The following is a 23,990-nucleotide window of genomic DNA, read 5'->3' as shown; positions in this document are numbered from 1 at the left end:
CAGGCTGTGATCCCAGGTTCTAGGATGGAGCTGTACGTAGACTCCCTGCCCAGTGGGGAGTCTGCTTCTCCCTCTCTCTGCCCCTCCCTCTGATCCCACTCTCTCTTTTTCTCAAATAAATAAATTAAATCTTTAAAAAAGTAAAATACAAAAAATTTTTGGCTAACTCAATATTTAGGGTTTATGCCATTATGACAATGAGCCAAGTAGTGAATTAGGATTTTATTTTCTTCTACAACTTATTTTCCTAGAGTTAATAATTGCCTCTTTTTCCTCATTAGTTTTCTACACCATAAGCACTATACTTGTTCTCAAACCTTCCACCAAAATTGTGAAAAGCAGAGGTGCCTGTTTGGCTCAGTTGGTGGAGAGGACAGCTCTTGATCTTGGGGTTGTGAGTTTGAGCCCCATGTTGAGTGTAGAGATTACTTAAAAATAAAATCTTGGGGCACCTGGGTGGCTCAGTTGGTTAAGCATCCGACTCTTGATTTTGGCTTGGGTGATGATCTCTGTGTCATGGGATTGAACCTGGTGTCAGGCTATTCAGTGGAGACTCTGCTTCCTCTCTCCCTCTGCCCCTCCCCCCATGCATGCTTGTTTTATAAAATAAATGTTAAAATCTTTAAAAATAAAATAAGGGATCCCTGAGTGGCGCAGCGGTTTGGCGCCTGCCTTTGGCCCAGGGCCCGATCCTGGAGACCCGGGATCGAATCCCACGTTGGGCTCCCAGTGAATGGAGCCTGCTTCTCCCTCTGCCTGTGTCTCTGCCTCTCTCTCTCTGTATGACTATCATAAATAAATTAAAAAAATAAAAATAAATAAAATAAAAATAAAATCTTTTAAAAATTGCAAAAGACAAATAAGCACCCCATAAGTGCTATTTTTCACTTGGTCAGACTCCTCAGGTTTACCACTTGTGTTCTTCTGGGAAAAGTCCTGGCAGTCCTCTATTTCACTCTGGACTGATCACACTCTGAGGTTGGCTGCAAAGCCATCTTCCCGGGCTTCTTTCTCACCGCCCTTTTGTGTCGGAGTCCATGTATTCCTCTTTGCTTTACTCTCGCCACCCACCCCCCGGATCACATTCTCTACTAGTTTGCTAAGAAAGGATAAAAGGAAGGTAGTTTTTTTGGATATATTGCATATCTGACTGCTTGGTGGGGTGTAGGATTTTATGGCTCTGCTGGAGAATCTGTATCCACTTGAGTGGGACCTGCCTTTTTCCCTGTAAGTACCCGAGGTGTTTTTATTCCCAGTGTTGTGACATTTTATCTAGATGAATATTGCAAGGATAACGCCAATATGACCTTATTCTGTACTTTTACCTGAAGTTAGGTACTACTGTGGAAACCACATTGTATTAATTCATGCTTTTCTAAATCATCAGAATATGTTACACTATACTTAACAGTGGACGGTTCTTCTAACTTTATTATCCCTTCGTGTAAGAAAAGTCAACAGAATTTATTCCTTTTCCCCCACAGAATAGGAAGTAATGATCGCTAATTTACTGAAGACCTGTTCTGAATACACTTACATGCATTAGCTCATGCTAATCCTGCACACTGCACTTTGAGGGAAGTGCTATTATAATTCTCATTTAAAAAAAAGACTGGATGGGGCACCTGGGTGGCTCAGCCGGTTAAGTGGCTACCTTCAGCTTGGGTCATGACCCCAGGGTGCTGGAATTGAGCCCCGCATCGGGCTCCCTACTCCATGGGGAGCCTGCTTCTCCCTCTGCCTGCTGCTCCCCTGCTTGCATGTTCTCTCTCTCTCTGTCAAATAAATAAAATATTTTTTAAAATAATAAATAAAAATAGGTTTGAGATATACAAGATATGAAACTCACCTATTTAAAAGGGACAGTATAACAGCTTTTAATATATGTATTGTTTTGCAATGGTCACAGTAATCTGATTTTAGAACATTTTCATTAATCCCCAAAGAAACCCATTAGCAATCCACTCTCTGTTTCTCCTGCCTGTCCCCCACCCTTTGGTCCTAGGTAACCACTAATCTGCATTCTGTTTCTATGGATTTGCCCAGCCCAGGCACCTCATGGAAACGGTGTACATTAGATAGTCTTTTGTAACTATCTTTTTTCACTTAACATAGTGTTTTCAAGGTTCATCCATGGAGGAGCAGATATCAATACTCCATTTCTTTTTATGACCAAATAATATTCCATTGTATGGATGAACCACGTTTTGTTTATCCACCATCAGTTGATGGACATTTGGGTTGTTACCACCTTTGGTTATTATGAATAATGCTACTGTGTATACGTTTTTGCATGGACATGGGTTTTCATTTCTCTTGGGTGGGTATCAAGGAAGAGAATTGCTGGTTACACACTGTGTTTAACATCTGAGAAACCGCTAAACTGTTTTCCAAGTAGCTGCAGTATTTTACATTCCTGCCAGCAAAGCATGAGTGTTGTAATTTCTTCTCACCACCACATGCTATCCCCTGTCTCGTGCATTATAGCTATCCTAGTGTGTGAGAGGTGCTAGCTCACTGGGGTTCTGAATTGCATTTTCCTAATGACTAGTGATACAGAATATCTTTTCATGTAATTCTTGGACATGTACATATCTTCTTTGGGAAAATGTTTATTCTGTTTCTGTCCACATTTAAAAAATTGGGTTGTCTTTTTGATTATTGAGTTTTAAGGTTTTTTTTTTTTTTAAAAGATTTTATTTATTCACGAGACACACAGAAAGAGGCAGAGACACAGGCAGAAAGAGAACCAGGTTCCCCGTGGGGAGCCCGATGTGGGACTCAATCCCAGGACCCTGGGATCACACCCTGAGCTAAAGACAAATGTTCAGCTCCTTATCAGCTGCAAATGCTCTTCAGAGTTGTAAGGGTTCTTTATGCAAATTTCTTTTTTTTTTTTTAGCTCTTATACTCAACATGGGACTTGAACTCACAACCCCCAGATCAAGAGTCACGCACTCTACCAACTAAAGTTTACCAACTTTACCAACCTCCTTTATAGAGTTTCCTTATTAGATACATGATTTGCAAATATTTTCTCCCATTCTTTCGGTTGCTTTTTAATTTTCTCAATGGTGTCTTTTAAATCATGTAACTTATTAATTTTTTAAAAGATCATATTTATTTGAGAGAGAGGGCAGAGAGCACAAGCAAAGGAAGGGGCAGGGAGAGTGACAGAGGCAGAAGGAGAAGCTGACTCTGCTGAGCAAGGAGCCCCGGGTGGGGCTCTATCCCAGGACCCTGAGATCGTGACCCAAACCGAAGGCAGACACTTAACCAACTGAGCCACCCTATAAGTTTTAAATTTTGATGAAGTCTAACTTCATAACTTATGATTCTTTTATCACTTCTGCTTTGGTGTCATATCTAAGAAATCATTGCCTAACCCAAGATGTATACTTACAAGGGGTTTTCTTTCTGTGAGTTTTATAGTTTTAGTTCTCATGTTTAGGTCTGTGACCTACTTTGCAGTAATTTTTGTGTATGATGTGAGGTAGGGAGTAAAACCCCCATTTGAGAGATAGTGAAACTGATGAACCAAGTGGTAATATGGCTTGTTCCTGGCTCGACTGTTAGTCAGTGGTGGGGTTTAGAATTTGAACTCAAGGCCCTCAGACTGCAGAGGCAGCTTCCAACCCCCACCTGCTTTCAGAGTTAGGGTCAGAATTTTTTTAATGATTTTATTTATTTATTTATTTATTTATTTATTTATTTAAAATATTTTACTTATTCATTCATGAGAGACACACAGAGAGAGACAGAGACACAGGCAGAGGAAGAAGCAGGCTCCCATGCAGGGAGCCCGACGTGGGACTCGATCCCAGGACCCTGAGCTAAAGACGAATGAATGCTTGGCCCCTGAGCCGCCCAGGCGTCCCAGAGTCAGAATTCTGGAGCCCAGCTCCAGATCAGCTGCAAATGCCCTTCTCTTGGAGCTCTGTTCGCATCTGTAACAAAATCGGTTTCAGCTGCGTTGCCTTAAAAGTCCCTCCAGCTTTAATTTGCTGTCAGTTTGAAAACTGTACACTTCCCATGGGGTTCTCGGAGCAGGCCTGTCCCTAGTGTATGCGTGTACCAGGCATTGTGTGTCGAGAGAAAACCACGTCCTCAAGGTCTTCCCCACAGCACCAGGGAGCGGCCAGCACCCTGGAGCTGCAGAAAGCTTGTGGATGGTCTTCATTATCTAAAAATAAAATGCAGAGGTAGGAGAAACCTCAGGGGTCCCCCATCCTCCTCCTGATGAAAGAACACAATCAGCCTCATTAGTCACCTACTAAGGCACTGCCTCCACAGGGTGCCTCCTGTTTTGCATAAGGAGTCCCTAAATCCCCCTTGCTGTGGGTGATGGGCTCGTACAGTAGCTCAGGGCCCCAGGGGCCTGCGCAGGACCTGGGCACCTGTTGTCTTCCGCGGTTCCCGTGGCTACCAGCCCAGGATCCCTGCAGGGCACAGGTCTTTGCTATTAGGGGATTACTGATCTCGGCTGGAGCCTCCTCCGCGCTGTCCCACTGCGTGATCGCCGGTGCCCAGGCACCCGCTGTCCTGCTAGACGGCTGCGTGCTCCGCGGGACCTTTGTCAGAGGAGGCCGCTCTCTCTGGGGCTTCGGTCCGGCCCGCTGGAACTGAAATTTCTCTAGACCTGGCCCGCATGTGTTGTGGAGCGATTTTAGCTGATACAGCAAACTGAGATCTGGTGTCGGATCACAGGGTACAACGTATAGAAGGGACCCCATTTTCAGTGCTTGGTCCTTCCTGTTCCACGCCCCACTGGTAATTCCTGAGCTCTTGCACAAATGCCGTCAGGGATCAGGAGCTCATTGGTAATTTCCGAGAGCAAACTACAAGAAAAGTTAGGGGAAAGTAGGGCGCGTGGGGGTCAGGGGTTGAGCGGCTGCCTTGGCCCAGGTCTTGGTCCCGGGATGGAGTCCCACGTCGGGCTCCCTGCATGGAGCCTGCTTCTCCCTCTGCCTGTGTCTCTGCCTCTCTCTCTGTGTCTCTCATGAATAGATAAATACAATCTTAAAAGAAAAAAGAAGTTAGGGAAAAGCATTCCCTGTCTCTTGATTATTTTGTCCAGACTAGTGTGAGTCACGCATTCAGTTCTACAAGCCTTTATTAAAACATCATTCAAGATCCAGGCAATGAGCTTCACAAAAGGTGTAGAAAGATAAGCCCCACCCAGTTCCCAAGTTTGCAGACATGTGAACAACTCATTTCTACACTACAGTAAACGTACACCACACCTCTCTGTCATCATGGGTCACAGAATTACAGCCTCGTTGTGGTGTTAATAATGCAGAAAGGTTGCATTAATGAGCATTGACCTTCAAACATCTGAACATACAGGGATCCCGACAGGGAAATTATTTCCACCCTAGCTATCTCCCTGTTCACACGTGTCGGGGTGAAAATAGTAAATTTGGGGAGCTATTCTTCCAAGTGTCCCAGTTTTCCATCTGAAGCTTGATGGTGGATTACAGTGGTACTCTACCCTGGGGGTGGTACTCTACCCTGGGACAGTGGTACTCTTCCCTGGGGGGTGATACTTTTCCCTGGGGGATGTTTTGGAAATGTCACAAACACTGCTGTTGACTGTATCTTGTATTAAGGAAGAGAGCAGTAGAGAACTGATGCCGGCACACTTGATCTGGGGGCCCCTAGCGGGTCCTGCAGAACTAGCCAAGAGGGCCCTTGGCTTCATGCAGGATAGAAATCAAATGTGAGGCAGCAGAGCTTATTGAAGACCTAGGAAGAACAGATACAGACCGAGTGTGTAGGAGACTCAGAAAGGAAAGGAGAACAAGTCTCATCTTTGGGGTCTGGAGGTTTTTATGGAGGAGTGTGGTCTGGTATACAAGTCCCCTCAGGCATCCAGGAACCTGTTTGCACAAAGATGAGGGCTCAGTTGGAGCCACGGGGTCTTGACATCGAGATGTGTAGCTCCAGTGGTCTGGAATACACGTATGACGGTGTTGTCCAGTCCTCCGGCCCTTCCTTACGTGTTATCTATTCCAAAGAAATCATGAACCCCTCGTGCCTCAGAAGGAGGACATCCTGAGGCATGTGTAAAGCGGGTTGGAGGTGCAGGTCCTGGTGAGAACGGAAGCAGGAAAAGGAGCAAAAAGCAGATTTTTAAAAAATTTTTATTTATTTATGATAGTCACAGAGAGAGAGAGAGAGAGAGAGAGAGAGAGGCAGAGACACAGGCAGAGGGAGAAGCAGGCTCCATGCACCGGGAGCCCGACGTGGGATTCGATCCCGGGTCTCCAGGATCACGCCCTGGGCCAAAGGCTGGCGCTAAACTGCTGCGCCACCCAGGGATCCCAAAAAGCAGATTTTTATGAAGTCCTTCAGTTTCCCTGTCTCAGAATTATCACCTTATTGAAATGTTACTCAAGATTGCCAGTAGGATTTGGATTAAATATGAATTTCAAGAGTCATGAACTAGCAATCAAAACTTTCTCAAGGATAACAAAAGAGTTCTTAAGCTTTTAAAACCTCAAGTCTGGGACGCCTGGGTGGCTCAGCAATTGAGCGTCTGCCTTTGGCTCAGTGTGTGATCCCGAGGTCCTGGGATCGAGTCCCATATCGGGCTCCCTGCATGGAGCCTGCTTCTGCCTTTGTCTCTGCCTCTCTCTCTCTCTCTCTGTGTGTGTCTTTCATGAATAAATAAATAAAATCTTTAAAAAAAAATTAAACTTCAAGTCCTCAGGACCTAAATGCTGGGATTAACTTGCTATGCACGTACTTACAATCTCTCATATTGTTCTTGCTCACGAGTTTATTTCGAAGCCACTTGTATGCATCTCTACAATATGTGGTTGTCACTAATGCTGTTCACCAAGTATTTTGAACATCCTACCTTCCGGCCATTGATCGGGATTGCGTTTCTTGGTCCTGTTTGGTTGGGTGAGGCCATAGGACTAGTTCTGGCTGGTGAAATTTTTTCTGGAAATTTTCTTCCTTGCCTCAGGAAGCTGTTCACAGGATGTGTGGACCAATGCTTCGCTGACTCAGCAGGGCCCACTGCCATCTCCAGAGCGCCTCACCTTAATACTCCATGCTGCCCTAGAGTTGCAACAAAGGTGAGCTTTTTCTTCTTTACAAATCGGAAGTTTTTGTTCTCTGGAATGTTTTTTCTTGATTTGAAGTAAATGTGGTGAAAAGCGAAAAGTTGACAAGCCTAGGTATTAGGTGTGGGGGTCTCCCAATTGGATGGGAAGCCACCAAACGTGGGGTGACCAGATGGGTGGAGGCCCGCAGCAGGGGCGGAGAAGGAATCCACCCAAGGCAGAACAAAGGAGATAGTTCACGTAATCTACCACAGGGAGCGGCAGGCGGAAGAGCAAGCCAAGGGACTGTCTGCCAAGAGGCGTTGGTGGGGGCTGTGGTTGGAGGGAGGTGAGGAGGTATGGGAACGTAAAGAACTTCCTTTGTTTGGTACCTGTGTCCAGGTGTAACTCCTTGGTCAGCTAGGACTTAGGGATATTTTGAGGTGGGTTGTCTGATGGGCCTGCTTCTACGTAGCAGTGGGGGTGTCGAAGGGTCCCTATGGGTCCTTCTACCTGACTCAGGCTTCCATTGTCCAAGTTGGTTGCCTAAAATCGGCCTTTGCATTGGACACAGGGTGTGACAGTATCCCCTACTTTTCTGTAAGTCTGATAGTATGAGGAGAAAGAGAAAGGGATTCTCACAGGCTCTCGCCCTGACCCCCCCTCCCCCAGCACCCTGGACTGGAGCTGTGTCCGCAGCCAATCAGCTGGCAACCCCAGTGAGTCTCACAGAGGTGGAGGGCAGGGGAGCCAGCGTTCACCCTGTTTCCTGTGGTCTCCACTGGTCCATTTGTTGCATAAAAGATGGACTAAGCTGAAACCTTGGCCTAGACACTCACAAGGTATGTGACTTGAAGGCATTTAATCTCATGTAGAGGATGAGTGCTGGGGTTCACAGCACCCACACCTCGTAGCAATGTCCTACCCAGTAAATAGATGAACACAGATTACATACTCAACCCAGAGCCTCTAACATGATGAAGTGCGAATGGGTAGCTTCCACCATGGAGTGATAAAGAATAAGGAAGATCTCTATGAATGGATAGGGAGTGATTTCCAGTGGGGCTCAAACCAACAACCCCAAGATCAAGTCACATGCTCTACTGAGCCAGCTAAACACCCTACTACTTACAGTGTCAGAAAAGTTTGGGCACCTGGCTGCTTGGTCAGTGGGACATGAAACTCTTGATTTCAGGGTTGTGAATTCAAGTCCCACACTGAGCATAGAGATTACTTAAAAACAGAATCTTTTTATTTATTTATTTTAAGATTTTATTTATTTATGAGAGACACAGAGAGAGAGGCAGAGACGCAGGCAGAGAGACACAGGCTCCATGCAGGGAGCCTGATGTGAGACTCAATCCCAGGACCCCGGGATCACCCTGAGCTGAAGGCAGGTGCTCAACCGCTGAGCCACCCAGGGGTTCCAATGTTTTTGTTTTAAATTCAATTTAACTATATGAGAAATGGATTAATCATGTAAGAAAAAAACCTAATTAAGGAGCTTTTGAAGATTACTATATATACACACATACATACACACACACACACACACACACACACACACACACACAAACTCTTTGTACTTTGTGTTTATATTGTCAATATGAAGAACTTGGAAAAAATCTTGTGCTCAGGTTCATATCCCAAGTAATCAAAGTTAACACTTAGCAGGACACCGGGTCAACCTATTACTCATGGAACATTCCTGCCCAAAGCGTTTCCTGTGAAATTTCTTGGGGTTATGCAATCTGTCAAACCCAAACGGAGGGACATTTATTTATAAAGGTTTTTATTTATTTGAGAAACAGTGAGAGAGAGAGAGAGAGCATAAGTGGGGTGCAGGGGTAGAGGGAGAAAGGAGACTCCCTGCTGACATGGGCCTTGATCCCAAGACCCTGGGATCATGACCTGAGCCAAAGGTAGATGTTTAAAATGACCGAACCACTCAGGTGGCTCACATCTTTAAAAAATGGTGTTCAGAACTGGGAGGGAGGGCAGCCCTAGTGGCGCAGTGGTTTAGTGCTGCCTGTGGCCCAGGGTGTGATCCTAGAGACCAGGGATCGAGTCCCATGTCTGGCTCCCTGCATGGAGCCTGTTTCTCCCTCTGCCTGTGTCTGTGCCCCTCTCTCTGTGTCTCTCATTAATAAATAAATAAAATCTTAAAAAAAAATTTCCTTAAAAAAAAAAAAAGAACTGGGGGCAGGGGGGAATAAGACAGTGGAACAATCTAGAAAAAATTAAGTTCTGCTTTATATCAGTAATAGTAATGTTATCTATGTTAAGTTTCTTGAATTTATGCAAAAAAAATATCCTTTCCCTAGATTCTTACCGTACTTGTGTAGGAAGAGAAAAAGAAAACAAGGCAAAATAAGAGTGAATCTAGGTCAAAGTCTGTAGTTTACTGTACTGAACTTTCTTGAATGACTGAAATGCTTAAGTTTTTTTCTTTTAAAGATTATTTATGAGAGAGACAGAAAGAGAGAGAGAGGCAGAGACACAGGCAGGAGAAGCAGGCCCCATGCAAGGAACCTGACCTGAGACTTGATCCCGGGTCTTCAGGATCACACCCTGGGCTGAAGGTGGCACTAAACTGCTGAGCTACCCGGGCTGCCCAAGTTTGTTATTTACTTATTTTATTTATTCATGAGAGAGAGAGAGAGAGGAGAGAAGAGAGAGAGAGAGAGAGAGAGAGAGAGAGAGGCAGAGACACAGGCAGAGGGAGAAGCGGGCTCCATGTAGGGAACCCGACGCAGGACTCAATCCCACGTCTCCAGGATCAGACCCCGGGCTGAAGGCAGCGCTAAACCGCTGAGCCACCAGGGCTGCCAAAATGTTTTTTAAAAAAGATTTTATTTACGGGATCCCTGGGTGGCGCAGCAGTTTGGCGCCTGCCTTTGGCCCAGGGCGCGATCCTGGAGACCCGGGATCGAATCCCACGTCGGGCTCCCGGTGCATGGAGCCTGCTTCTCCCTCTGGCTGTGTCTCTGCTTCTCTTTCTCTCTCTCTGTGACTATCATAAATAAATAAAGAAAAAAATATTAAAAAAAAAGATTTTAAAAAAATTTTTATTTACTTAACAGAGAGAGAAAGCATGTGTGCATGAATACATAAGCAGGGGAACAGTGGGCAGAGGGAGAAGCAGACTCCCTGCTGAGCAGGGAGCCTGATGTGGGTGGGGCTCAATCCCAGGACCCTGGGATTATGACCTGAGCCAAAGACAGACATGTAACCAACTGAGCCACCCAGGCACCCCTTAATTGGTTTTAAAAAAAAAGAAAAAATAGCACTTCTTAGTTTTATTATAACAAATTTAGTGTATCTTCCTGTAAAAAAAAAAATCTAAATGCTTGATACTTGAGTATAGAGCTTACGTGTTAGCCTTCAAATTACGAAGCAGACGTTTGGCAACTTGATACAAAGGCACAGAAGCTTATAACCACATTTATTAGAAAAATATCACCAGCTGGAAGTTCCTTTCTTTGAATGCTGAAGATATGCTCTATGGCACCTTTCTGTCTGCTTTCATAAAGCTCCCCTCAATACGGCAGGAATCCCAGTCTCTGGATGCTCAGAGGCCAAGGGATGGCCCCGTTCCACCCGGGACCCCGCCCGGCCCACCCCAGGTGTCAGGAAGCAGCACTGCATAAGCCAGGCCTACTGTTTCCACCAGACGGCCCTGGAGTCCAACAGCTGGAGAAATGAGGCACCTGAGGCACCAGCAGCTGCAACGGCAATCCTGTCTGCCCGTGGAGCTTGCAATTCACCTTTTCTTTACAAACTTCTTTCTGGAAGCATTGGGATTTAACCGCCTCCTGCCCGCTCCCAAGGCGTTGTCTCGGATCTGCAGGGTGGCTGACCGGCTGGAGATGTCATTCTCGGCAAAGGGAGACAGCCCCGCGATGTAGTCAGGGGCAAACACGTCTGTTTTCTGTCTGGCCTTTCGGGAGAGTCTCAGCTGAGGGAAGCGCTGGTCCTCGGTCAGATGGGGGTTGATGGCATATTTGCCCCCTTTGGGAGTGGGAAGGGAATACTGCAAACGAGATGAGGAAAGACCATGAGGATGGGGCACCCTATCCAAACACGCCCAATCCTGCTAACGTCAAGCATCCTGATGGTTCTGGATGCAGGCAGAGAACATCACGGAGTCACTACACACCCTCGGCCGACAACGGAGTTACCTCCAGACGCAGAACTCTGGCAAGCAGGTGCCATTTTCAGTGGTGGGGGTTAGTTATTCTGAAACAGGTACTGTAGGACTGAGCAAGTAAGTAATCATGGAAAGTGGTGTAAAGATAAAAGGGAGGGGTAGGATGAACTTTGCTCGGTTGAGATGGAACTTAACTCATTTTAAGACACAGACACGTAACAGAAGATACTCCCGTGCATATTTATGTATGTTTGCTTACACTTACAAACTCTGTCCGCTGTGGGCTGAGAAATCTCTGACTCCCTAGGGCAATGAGCCCACCCGCGCACCCTGTGCTCAGCTCTTTGCTTCAAAAAACCATTTTCCCTATGGAATGAGAGCTCCAGAGAGAAGTGGCTGATGCCAGGGCAGGGACAGCATTAGAAGAGCAGAGAGCCAGAAAGTAAGACTGTGTTCAAGGAACAACCGGGATGTTTAAATGCCAAGCTTTTCTTGGCCCTCTCTGTTCATCTTGATCCTGGTGCTAACAGGTCTTGCTCCCCCACGGCTGCCAGAGGACGGGCAGATCTGCGACTCACCCGGAGGCCCCGAGGGTTGAGCACCTTCGGGTTGCGGGAGAAGTGCATGTGGAGGCTTCCATCATCGCTGACCGTCACAGACACCTTCTTCAGGGTCTTGTTTCCACAATGGGAACAGAACACCCGGCTCATGTCAGAGGTTGTCCTGGAGACACAAAAGGCAAAGCTCTGCACTGAGGCCACAGGCGGCAAGCCCCGTCCCCAGGGCACAAGGTGAGTCAGGGTGTCAGAGGAGGAGGACAACAAGAGAATGGAGAAGGCCCAGGAGCCCCCTAACACGCCAGAGACCATGGCTGCTTGGCCTCACGCTGCTGCTGCAAGCAAGCTGCCGCCACATGCTTCATGGGAAACGGTACATGAAATGACGCAGGCAGCAAGGCAGCGCACGTGGAAACTGAGCAGAATGTCGTTACACTGGTAACGAAGAATTACTGAACTGTTAGGCGTTATTCCACAAGTTTGACATCAAAGCAATCCTATGGAGCTGCCATTATGTCCATTCTATAGATGGGGAAACTGAGGCAGGTAAGGTAGCTTGCTCAAGGTCACAGAGCCAGTAATTGGTAAATACAAGCCCACGGAACCTGGGTTCACAACCAATGCTCTTAACATCACCATACCTAGCCAAGGGGCATTATTACTCAGTTCCCACATCGTGCGCTGCAATGTCAGCCAGGGTATAGAGCCAGGAGGTGGCTCCAGAAGTGCCCAGGATGTCCTAATGAGTCACACAGGAAACACTGACCAGCGGCTCGTTGGGTGGGTGTGGGTGTGGAGGGCTGGCCCTGAGGCCTCCCCTCTCTCCTACCCACTCGAGCTCCAACAGGGGATCTTGGACAGGAAAATCTGCCACTGCCAAGGACTAAGTGGCAGGGTTGATACCTGTCCTTGAGGAATTCTCCCTCAAGTCCCGGTGGTCAGGAGATGAGCTGTGAATCTCCTGAGGAGCCGAATCCTTTACTGGCAAGTCTCTGAGAGTAAACCAAGCGCCTCTCAACAGACACTAGGAACTAATTATCCTGTTTCTTACGAAACCGTCCAGTCACTGGGGCTCATCTCACAAGAACAGAGAACATTTCTAAGAGCTGCTAAGAGGGAGTGTCCATTTGGGGGAACTTGGCGTTTTGTAACAAAGGGCATTGGGGGAAATGGGGTTTCCGGAAGCCAGGCACCTTACGGTCCTATGCCTGGTACATTTACACACTGAAGAGTCACAAGAAGGCAGAGGCAGCTCTGAGGACTGGCTCACTAACTACATCATGGGCAGGCGTACAGAGGCTGGTGCTGGGGCAGGGCCCCCAGGCCATGAGTGACTGGTTGTTTTGAAACCGACAGAGGAGCAACGGTCCGTTTAGGCAACTTTACCCTCAGTGGGAAAGCCCTTAGGGACCTAAGGAGGCACCTTGCTGCTTCAGAAACTTCCATGCGGGCCTCTGCACTGAAAGGTTCCGCAAGATGATTGACATGATGGCCACGAAATCTAGACCTAAGCTATGGAAAGGTTGTAAGCCACCACAGCGTTAAGATCACAGGGCCATGCTCCACCAGCAAGACTGCAGTACAGGGTCTTCTGCTCCGAGTAGGTCTCCAGGACCCTGGGGCCTGCCCGCAGAACACCAGCCCCCACTACAAGAACCAACTCAAGAGCCAGAAGAGAAATGGAAGAGAAGGGCATGATCCGTGAACTAACAGTTCACCTGAGCGGACAGCTTCCTATGTTCCAGATACACACTCCTATAAACTATCAGCTTTTTCAATTTACCCAAGAAAAATCTGAAGCACTAAGAAGTTCACCAACTTCTGAAAAGCTACTGCGAGACAAAATCTGGATCTGACCCTGTACGATCTGAATCCATCCCATTTAAAACAAAAAAACAAAAAATCTAAACATAAACCAAAGAGCACAATGAACCCCCATGGGCCCCTCACTCCGCTTCAACAACCATCAGTTGATGGCCACCCTGTTCCATCTCTACCCCAACCCACTCTTCCCACCTGAGTATTATCTCAGAGCAAATCCCAGGCATCATCTCATCCATAAACATTTCAGTACACAGGTTAAATGATGGGGGTTCTTTGCTCACAACCCACACCGTTAATCCTAGGACTAAGATAAGATAGGCGATCAGGTGACCTCTGTCCAGAGGCTTTAGCACTCTGTTGGGGACAGAACCTAGCTTCCTCTGAAAGACAAGGCGAAGGAAAACCCACAAACAAGGTTCTCCTTCAGAAAATTGACAGAAGGGACAGAAAGACAAGAGTTCAACAGAGAGGCAGTGGGTCCAGATGATCAGCTACGTACTTGAAACAGCCGTGGCAGCGCAGGATGTAGCTCCGGGCCTCACGGATCAGCATGCCATTCACCGCCAGCACATGCAGCCCCATCTGAAGCAGAACATTCTGCAACCAACAAGTTAAAGCACAAATAAAGTCAGCAAGACCAAATTCTCTTTTGACATCTGTATAGTCACTGTTAAAGGGCTTCACAAAATAAATAAATAAGTAAATAAATAAAGGGCTTCACAAAGGCTGGTTTGGTTTATAAAGGACTTCTGCTAAGGGAAAGTGAGCTGAGGGTGCCTCTCAAGACAGGTAACAAGGACGAAGACCTACTAGATTTCTCTGGTCTTTCAAGGGTCCAGGTCTTCCGCCAGGGCCCCCTCTCGTTTTTATTTTTTTTTTTAATTATTTATTTATTTATTCATAACAGATACAGAGAGAGAGAGAGGCAGAGACACAGGCAGAGGGAGAAGCAGGTGCCATACAGGAAGCCTGAAACGGGACTCGATCCAGGGTCTCCAGGATCACACCCCAGGCTGAAGGTGGCGCCAAACCGCTGGCCACCGGGGCTGCCCCAGGGCCCCTTCTCTTAACAAAGACATTTATCTTGTCAAAGGCAAATACACTCTTTTCAGAGCTGGAAACCTCTACTTTTTCTAAGTTCCTAAGCATGGAAGGTATTGAAAACCATCCAGAGACCATGAATGGTAAACATTAAAAACTTAATACACGGTATTTTGTCACTACCTTGATTCTCTACTCTCCAACCTTAACTACAAATAATTAAAGAGCACAGGTAAAGTTTCTAGAACCAGGAAAAGTAGTATCACAAGGTAGAGCTGTACATACCCCCAAACCTCAGAGGGATCCCTGCCCACGAGAAGTTATAAAATACAGCCTAGGGCCAGCCAATGCCCATCCACCCACCTGCATGGCAAAGTCTGTAGTCACACAGCCAACCCGCACACCCTTCGGCACGGCACACTGCTCCAACTCCCGCTGGATCTGCTTGATGTTGCTGGGTGTTATCCATCCACCCCCGTCATCATCACTATCCTCGTCTTTACTTTCTTCAAATCCATTCTCTCCTTCCTCATCTTCCTCACTTGGAACATCATCACCTTTGTCAAGCTGAAACAAAAGAATTCTCAAATTCCTAGCCCCACAGGAACAGCAGGAAGACACTGGCGTGTTGTCATCAGGAGATCATAAATCAAGGCCTTACCAGCAGCTCCTGCAGTTCACGATCAATATTAGGCAAAGGGTTTCTCCAGAACATGAAGGAACTGAATTCTAGGTTCTCAGGCTCAGCAGCTGGATGTCCACATTGTACTGATTCTCGTGGGGGTTTAGGCTGAGGTTAAAAGAATAATAATTTTATTCTTTAGATTGAGAGCACTATAGATGCAATGATAGATAAGTTGGATCAGACAAGGCTAGACTAACTAGAAATTAGCCTGGATAAATATAGCTCACTGTAAAGAATTTGTGGAGATGGGACATGTAGCAGAAGAGGGCATGAGAGCATGGCCTGTCTAAGGCATTACCTTTGAAGGCAGATGGAAACCAGAAATGTATAGAGGAGTTTCTGGGTGCTGACTTGATGAGCTCACTTTAACCTTTAAAAAGAAAAGAAAAAAGTGCCAACCCTAAGCAGAAAAGTACGGTTTGAAAATTCAGCATGGAAGAGTAAGTAAAATAAACAGAAAACAAAACACTTTCCCAATGGTTACTGAAAATTGGGAAACAAAAATAATTATTCAGTGATCCCACTAGTGCCAAATAAGCACTTTAAAACATTTTTTTTGTCTTCATAAATAAAACTGTGATGAACACATTATTATTATTTTTCTAAAGACTTTATTTATTCATGAGAGACAGAGAGAGAGAGAGAGAGAGAGAGAGAGGCAGAGACACAGGCAGAGGGAGAAGCAGGCTCCATGCAGGGAGCCCGACGTGGGACTTGATCCCAGGTCTCCAGGATCACACCCTGGGCTGAAGGCGGCGCTAAACCGCTGAGCCATCCAGGCTGCCCCATTATTTCTAAACTTGCATATATCCTTGCATATATTGGGTTCTTCTTCTGGTTCTTCTTCCACCTAAGTTATATACTTAGGATCAATGCCTAAGAGTAGAACTGCTGGGTCAAAAGATACTGTATTATTCTTTAAAGATAGATGTTTTAAAGCTTCTGATACAAAATATCTAACTCCTGGGGCACCTGGCTGGCTCAGTGAGTGAAGCATGAGACTCTTATCTCAGGGTGTGAGTTTAAGCCCCACGAAGAACTTACTTTAAAAAAAAAAAAAAAGGGATCCCTGGGTGGCGCAGCGGTTTGGCGCCTGCCTTTGGCCCAGGGCGCGATCCTGGAGACCTGGGATCGAATCCCACGTCGGGCTCCCGGTGCATGGAGCCTGCTTCTCCCTCTGCCTGTGTCTCTGCCTCTCTCTCTCTCTCTCTGTGACTATCATAAATAAATAAAAATTAAAAAAAATAAATAAATAAAAATTAAAAAAAAAAAAAAAAAAAAAGGGACACCTGGGTGGCTCAGTGGTTGAGTGTCTGCCTTGGGCTTAGGGCATGATCCGGGATCCAAGATCGAGTCCTGCTTTGGGCTCCCTGTGGGAAGCCTGCTTCTCCCTCTGCCTGTGTCTCTGCCTCTGTGTGTCTCCCATGAATAAATAAATAAATATTTAAAAGAAAAAAAAAAAAAAGAAAGAAAGAAGTACAGTGTCTGAGTTCAAAATACTCAGGGCTGGGGTCAGTAGAAATGAAACCTGACAGATCATGACATAAGCGTGGAGACACAGTAATGGGAACACGGATGGGGTCCATCATACTATTTATTCCTTCCACTTCTGTGTATCTGATAGTTTCTGAAATAAAGTCGGAAGAAAACCAATAATCCTCCTGACTTACCTTTTCTGGTTCTTGTTTTAGGTGTGACACCCCAACAAACTCTGCTTCTAACTGATAGGTGAGTGCCAGCACTTGGATATCTGTGGCAGAAAGGCTGGGATAATCTCCAGTTTTCTTTGAAAACTCAGTCACTGTAAAGAGGGTCCCAAATCGCATTAGAAACAAGAAGACTTATAACCGTAGATAACCAAAGAGTCTGAAAAGAACTCAGGATCAATATCCCAGAAATCCTCTTAATACTTTCATCCATGTCCTTATGCTTTTCTTTTTTTTTTTTTTTCCTTATGCTTTTCTACTCACTGTTGAGACATTTGTATTCTCTATCATTAAAATTCACTCTAGTTAGGTTGACTATGACATCTTTATCTAGCGCAGATTACTAGAAAGTCACTGAAAGGGACACCTGGGTGGCTGAGTGGTTGTGTGCCTGCCTTTGGTTAGACATGATCCTGGAGTCCCCGGATCGAGTCCCACGTCGGGCTCCCTGCATGGAGCCTGCTTCTCCCTCTGCCTGTGTCTCTGCCTCTCTCTCTGTGTCTCATGAATAAATGTATTAAATTTTTTTAAAATTATATTTATCTTTAAAAAAAAAGTCACTGAGAGCATGTTTGCAAATGATGAGCTCATGAATTCCTCATTATGTCGGAATAGAAGGTCTCTTCTCAGCTCTAAAATTCTTTGATTCTTAGAATAACCATCTGGATTAATAGGGTATTCAGATTCCAAAGCAGGATGAAAAATTCAGTCAATAACTTGTATTCTACGATGAAACAAAATTACTGGACGGCTCTGCAACGACTCTGCTTTGTAACAGTAGCGCTCACCTTTCCTAAAAAGCAGCTCTAGACAGGGCTACAGTGTATAGGCGCTCACCGTGCACCAGCAGCTCTGGCACTAACAGCCTTTTCCATTTCATCCTCCAACCAAATCCTAGCAAACACCATCAGCTCTTCCGCGGGAGGGTGAAGTGACCTGCCTGCGGTCAGTAACCGGCCAGGCCCGGCGGGTTCCTGACCCGGGGAGTCCCTGGCCCCGTGACCTCCCGGAGGCAACGCGCCCCGAGGGGGTGGCCCGGGGCGCCGCTTCGCCGCCAGCCCCGGGGCAGGGGCACTCACCGAGGCGCACGTATTCTGGGCAGGGCTCCTTGAAACGCAGCTCGTAGGGCAGGACGGCGAGCCGCCGCCGAGTGGCCTTGTCCCGAATCTCGCTCACCACCTCCCGGACGGTGTAGATGTTCTTCCCGATGTCCTGCGGGGACGCCCGCCCGGCTCACGCGCGTCCACGCCACGCAGTGCGCCGCCCGACCTCCCGCCCTACGTCAGGGGCCGCCAGCCCAGACGCTGCCCCTCTCGGCGGTGCCTCTCCGTACCTGCAGAGCCGCATCTCGCAGAAACGCCCCGGCATCGGCCACAACGTGCTCCACCGCCGCCATCTTGGCCGAACGCGCGCTCAGGGCGCCTGCGCACCGGGCTGGCCCCGCCCCTCACATCCGGGCCTCTGGGAGCCGCGACGTTCCGCTGTGACTTAGCGGCGCCTCCTGGCGGCCGGATGGGCATCTCCCGGCTCAAGGCTACCTGCGCGCCGGCGCCACGTCGCCCGCCGCCCAGCCAGGTGTGGGCGGGGCCAAACTCTGGGCGACCCCTGAGGGGAGGGGCCTCGGCGTCCTCCCTTAGCGCCTCCCTTACCTTCGAATGCAAAACCTGTAGAAGTCTTGTTGCGGCTCAGGCAATACAGGGGAACTGCCGAGCATTTAAGGATCACAAGTTAGGAGACGGGCCGTGTTTTCCGGGTACGGGAAGCTCCTCGGGACAGCTGGGTTCTCCGACACGCGCGGCACTTGGTTGAAGGGCAGCCCTGGGCGACTGCAGCCCTCGGATCGTGGGTGCGGCCCCCAGCCACGTTCCCTCCACCATGCTCCGTTGACCTCTTCACTTTGACGGTCTCTGACATCCTCACCCACTTTTCCAAGCAAGGCACATCATTTGCTAGCAAACAATTCTTTGCTGGGTGGAACTGAAAGGGCGTTTTATTTTTAAAGATTTTATTTATTTATTCGTGAGAGACGCAGAGAGAGGGGCAGAGACACAGGCAGAGGGAGAAGCAGGCTCCACGCAGGGAGCCCGACGTGGGGCTCGATCCCGGGTCTCCAGGGTCATGCCCTGGGCTCAAGGCAGGCGCGCTAAACCCCTGAGCCACCCGGGCTGCCCTGAAAGAATCATCAAATGATGATTTCTCAATTCCTTTTCAACTCTGAGATTCTATAATTATGAGATCTGGCCTGTGGGTTTTCTGTCATTCATCTTCAGCGACGCCGAGTTATTCCAAGTCTTCTGTGTCAAGTCCCCAATCTTACCCCTCGATTATAATTTATCCATCCTGCCCCCGAAAGTCCTTCAGTGCCCTAGGCATCCCCTTCCGCAGTTGCCCAAGTTCCTTCTTCCCCCCAGACATCTGTCTCAACTTTTATTAACGTTTTTTCTCTTTCATCTCCAGGGCCAGTGGCTCCTGTCCTACCTGCCCTGCCTGAAATAGCACGGTGGAAGGCTGTTTTATTTTTTTTTTAAGTTTTTTAAAATTTTTATTTATTTATGATAGTCACACAGAGAGAGAGAGGGAGGCAGAGACACAGGCAGAGGGAGAAGCAGGCTCCATGCACCGGGAGCCCGACGTGGGATTCGATCCCGGGTCTCCAGGATCGCGCCCTGGGCCAAAGGCAGGCGCCAAACCGCTGCGCCACCCAGGGATCCCTGGAAGGCTGTTTTCTAATGCGCTAGTTCATCATATCAATTTTTTTCAGCTTTCTATTTCTCTGCATAATTTGATATTGCTGACCACCTCCACTTTCTGGGCTGTCTCCCCTTCCCTGACTTTGGTAATATTTAAGGATCTGGTCCCCTTCTTCTCTGCTGGCTTCTCGTGCTCCTTCACTGGATTCTGTTCTGCCTTGCACACAGGGCACCTCTGCCTTGCCTTCTTTGTCCTTTAAGTGCTCTCCTTTAGCAATATTATCTATCCTCAAAGCTTCATTTATTACATTAAAGGAATGCCTCCCAAATCTTTAGGTCCTATCTCTATTTATTCCCCCAATCTAGCCTTCTGGAAACATCCATCTAAAAATTTTAGGCATCTTCACTTGTCAATTAAAATTGATGTAATTATCTCTTAACTTTTTTTAGTCATTAGAGTTATTTTTTTTTACTAATGGCATTTCCAACAAAGGCACTCAAGGTAAGAATCTCTGAGTCATCTTAATTCCTACGTTCTTTTTTTAAAAAAAGATTTTATTTGAGAAAAAGAGCATGAGTGGGGGGTGAGGGGCAGAGGAAGAAGGAAAGAGAGAATCCCAAACAGACTCTCCACTGATTGTGGAGCCTTACACCAGGCTCAATCCCAGGACACTCAGTCCCACCACCTGAGTGGAAATCAAGAGTTGGAATGCTTGACTGAGCCACTCAGGCTTCCCCTCTTCACCCACACCTTTTTTTAACCCATACTCCCCTTGATGCCACTTCTGAAATATTTGGGATGTCTGTGACTCCTCTACATTTATTCCCTTTACTCTAGATAAGTTTTAATCTCATGCCTAAAAAATATAATACACTCAACACTAGTGTTCTTGTCTCTCCTTTAATTGATTTCTCCTGTTGCCTAAAAAGGGAGGGAGGATATGGGAACTGGACTCTAGAATAGAAGAGGTTTATTAAAGTTGATAGTAATAGGTCTGTAAACCCTAGGAAGAATGATCTAGATCAGTGGTTCTCAAACTTGAGCGGGCATCAGAATCACCCAGAGATCTTGTAAAAACAGATGGATAGGGATGGCTGGCTCGGTCTGTGGAGCATGCAACTCTTCATCTTAGGGTCCTGAGTTTGAGCCCCACATTGAGTGTAGAGGTTACTTAGAAATAAAATCTTTAAAAAACCCCACAGAAATGGATGTCTAGGCTTCATTTTCAGATTCTGATATGTAAGGGCACCTGGGTGCCTTTGGCTCGGGTCGTGATCCCACAGTCCTGGGATTTTTTTTTTTTAAAGATTTTATTTATTTATTCATGAGACACACAGAGAGAGGCAGAGACACAGGCAGAGGGAGGCTCCCTGCAAGGAGCCTGATGTGGGACTCAATCCCTGGACCCTGGGATCGTGACCTGAGCCAAAGGCAGACGCTCAACCACTGAGCTACCCAGGCGCCCCAATAAATAAATCTTTTTTTAAAAAAAGATTCTGATTTGTAGATATGGACAGTGCCTGAGAATTTTTCTTTTTTAAGATTTTATTTATTCATGAAAGAGAGAGAGAGAGAGAGAGAGAGAGGCAGAGACACAGGCAGAGGGAGAAGCAGGCTCCATGCAGGGAGCCCCACGTGGGACCTATCCCAGGACTCCAGGATCGAAGGCAGGGGCTAAACCGCTGAGGCAACCAGGGATCCCAGCATTTGTATTTCTAACAAGTTTTTGGTGATGCTGCTGCTGCTGACCTGAGGACATACTTGAGAACCACAGATTTAGGCGAATAGTCAGGAAAAGAAAGATTGGGCTTTAGGCCATTCATTTTCCCGTAAACATTGAGAATATTTATTAATACAGAAGGTATCTTGACACCTTGTATCTGTCATTTTTAATGGTATTTTAATCCCTTTTCTGTTTTCCTGTAACATGAGTCTCCAAGTCCCCTGAAGACTTAGAAGGAAACTAATTTATTCAACAAATATGTATTGAGAGCTAATTTATATCACCATGGGTTGGGTGATGTAATAAAATGATATTTAATGTAGTGTGAAAGGGCACCCTCAGAGTTTGTGACATGGGAGCCAGTTCTTTAAGGACAAGTAGGGCAAAGGCACTGAGTTATGAAAGTCCAAGTGGTGTTCAGGAAATTGAAGGTATGTGTGTAGTGTGTGTGGTAGCTGAGGATACCTGAAGACAGGATCTCTCAGAGGTGAGCGAAGTGAGCCTTGAAACAGTTCAATTTTTTGAAGTTTATGGCTTTTCATAAGGTAAAGAGATCTAAAACACTGTTACAAAAATTACGGTCACTTTACACAGTTTACATGAATAAATCAACACTTTGAAACACAGGTAGAATGATTTAACATTTAACTCATTTGGAGATAACGTCAACTTTTACATGTAAACCCTTTATGAAAGAGAAGGGTCTTGTGTGCCAGTAAAGATTTGAGTTCATTTCCAGGCCTGGAACATGTGGAGGCTACAAAACTTTTCACTTAACAGTGGGCTAGGGAAGAGAAAAACTTGATTAAGAAGAAATACCATGTGAAATCAATGTATCCCTAGAATTCCTTTGAATATTCTTGGGAGTGTCACATATTTTTTGTCTCTGTCCTTGCCTGTTTTTTCTTCTTCCAGAAAATTGTCCTGGCCAATTACTACTTAGTCTCCAAGAAGATCAGTGGATCCTCTGTAAACCAGTCTCTGATAACTCAAATCACATTTTCCTCCAAGGACAGATTTAAACTTTTCTTTCTCATCACTTTTAAGACGTTTTTAGTTTTGTTGTTCAGTGAGCAGTTATTATTTCTTCTTTGCATTGTAATTAATTGTGTGTCTTCTTTAAGTAGTTTGGAAATCAGGGAGTGTTGTTTTAGGGGTCTTTTTCTTCAAACGATCATTTCAGTCTGCTTTTTAACTTTTGGGGGACATTTTTATGAAAATATACTTCAAATTCTTTTGTATGTCTAAAAAAATTCTTCCAAGCTGTAGGATCTACAGCAATGTGTTCAATGCTCAATAAATGTTGATGAAATCTATTCATTTAGCAGTTTACTTAAAGATACCTCCTGTGGGCCAGACACTGCTTTGGGAGCTGGGATATGACTCCTGTCTTCCTAATTCTTGTAGTGGGAAACAGATTACATATACACACATGCATATATTCATATATAACTCAGTGATAAATATGAGGAAATATGAAGAAAAAATAAAGCAGGAAGGGGGGCTAGTAGGAGGAGAAGTAAGAGATGGGTTGCATGTTCATTTATTTATTTTTAAAGATTTTATTTATTCATGAGAGAGAGAGAGAGAGAGAGAGAGAGAGAGGCAGGCTCCTCTTGGGGAGCCAGATGTGGGACTTGATCCCGGTAATCCGGGATCACGCCCTGAGCCAAAGGCAGATGCTAAACTGCTGAGCCACCCAGGCGTCCTGTTTTTTTTTTTTGTTGTTGTTGTTGTTGTTTTTGTTGCATGTTTAAATAGGGTGATCAGGGGATCCCTGGGTGGCTCAGCGGTTTAGCACCTGCCATTGGCTCAGGGCATGATCCTGGAGTCCTGGGATCGAGTCCCGCATCAGGATCCCTGCATGGAGCCTGCTTCTCCCTCTGCTTGTGTTTCTGCCTCTCTCTCTCTGTCTCTCATGAATAAATAAATAAAATCTTTAAGAAAAAATAGGGTGATCAAGAAAGGCTTTACTGTGATAATTGGGCAAACATCTGGTGAGTGATGAGGGGGTCAGCCATCTGACTACCTGGAGAAAGAGCTTTCCAGGCAAAAGGAAAATCAAGTCCAAAGGCCCTGAGGCCAGAGTGGCTAAAGCAGAGTACTGAGGGAAGAGTAACTGGAGATGAGGTGTGGGAAAGGATCGTGGAGGTCCTCATAGGTCCCTATATATGCCTTAGGTCTTAATGTTTAATCCTTTAAAGCACAACTGTGAGCTTGTTTGCTTAGTCCTTTCTTTTGGTGAAAATCTACTCAAACGCCACCAAATCAAGGGATCCTTTCCTAATTCCTCTGGAATAGAATTAGTAAAACTCCCTTCAGTGGAACTAGAGAAATTTTAATAGTTTCATAAATGGAATTAACGTAGAGTTTAAGGTATTAAGAGAGGCCTGCATCTCCTTGAAATGCCAACTCCTGGCTCCTGGATTTGGAATGGGAATAGGAAAAGTAGAGACCAAGCGCTCAACCAATTTAATTTGCATGCATGATAGGTTCCCTCTAAATTCAAAAACCAAAAATAACAGAATAATTAATTCACAGTGCTTAAGGCTAATTAAATC

At 46.2% G+C, this 23,990-nt stretch overlaps 1 protein-coding gene across 1 annotated transcript; it reads right to left on the bottom strand.

Annotated features, from left to right (window-relative positions):
- Positions 1-10,480: 10,480 nt before the first annotated feature.
- On the bottom strand, positions 10,481-18,442 carry NOB1 (NIN1 (RPN12) binding protein 1 homolog). Its single transcript, XM_041773142.1, has 9 exons — positions 18,349-18,442; positions 18,095-18,227; positions 16,980-17,110; positions 15,608-15,679; positions 15,286-15,414; positions 14,988-15,191; positions 14,083-14,180; positions 11,781-11,925; positions 10,481-11,085 (listed from the first exon to the last, which is right to left on the bottom strand). The coding sequence occupies exons 1-9, from the start codon at positions 18,409-18,411 to the stop codon at positions 10,816-10,818; spliced, it is 1,245 nt and encodes a 414-aa protein (XP_041629076.1). The 5' UTR covers positions 18,412-18,442; the 3' UTR covers positions 10,481-10,815.
- Between the last annotated feature and the right edge of the window lie 5,548 nt (positions 18,443-23,990).

The sequence above is a fragment of the Vulpes lagopus genome, chromosome 10 (assembly GCF_018345385.1).
Source record: "Vulpes lagopus strain Blue_001 chromosome 10, ASM1834538v1, whole genome shotgun sequence".
In the NCBI taxonomy this organism is placed as follows: Eukaryota; Metazoa; Chordata; class Mammalia; order Carnivora; family Canidae; genus Vulpes; species Vulpes lagopus.
Note: the sequence above shows the minus strand (reverse complement) of the source record. Positions and strands in the feature narration are given on the sequence as shown.

What these genes read in the sequence shown, in the direction of transcription:
- NOB1 (XM_041773142.1), bottom strand. Translation starts at nt 18,411, where the DNA reads ATGGCGGCGGTGGAGCACGTTGTGGCCGATGCCGGGGCGTTTCTGCGA. An exon ending in TAAAACAAGAACCAGAAAAG is followed by an intron (nt 15,680 to 16,979) that starts GTAAGTCAGGAG and finishes TTCTTTTTAAAG; the next exon opens with GTTAAAGTGAGCTCATCAAG. An exon ending in GTGAACTGCAGGAGCTGCTG is followed by an intron (nt 15,192 to 15,285) that starts GTAAGGCCTTGA and finishes CTTTTGTTTCAG; the next exon opens with CTTGACAAAGGTGATGATGT.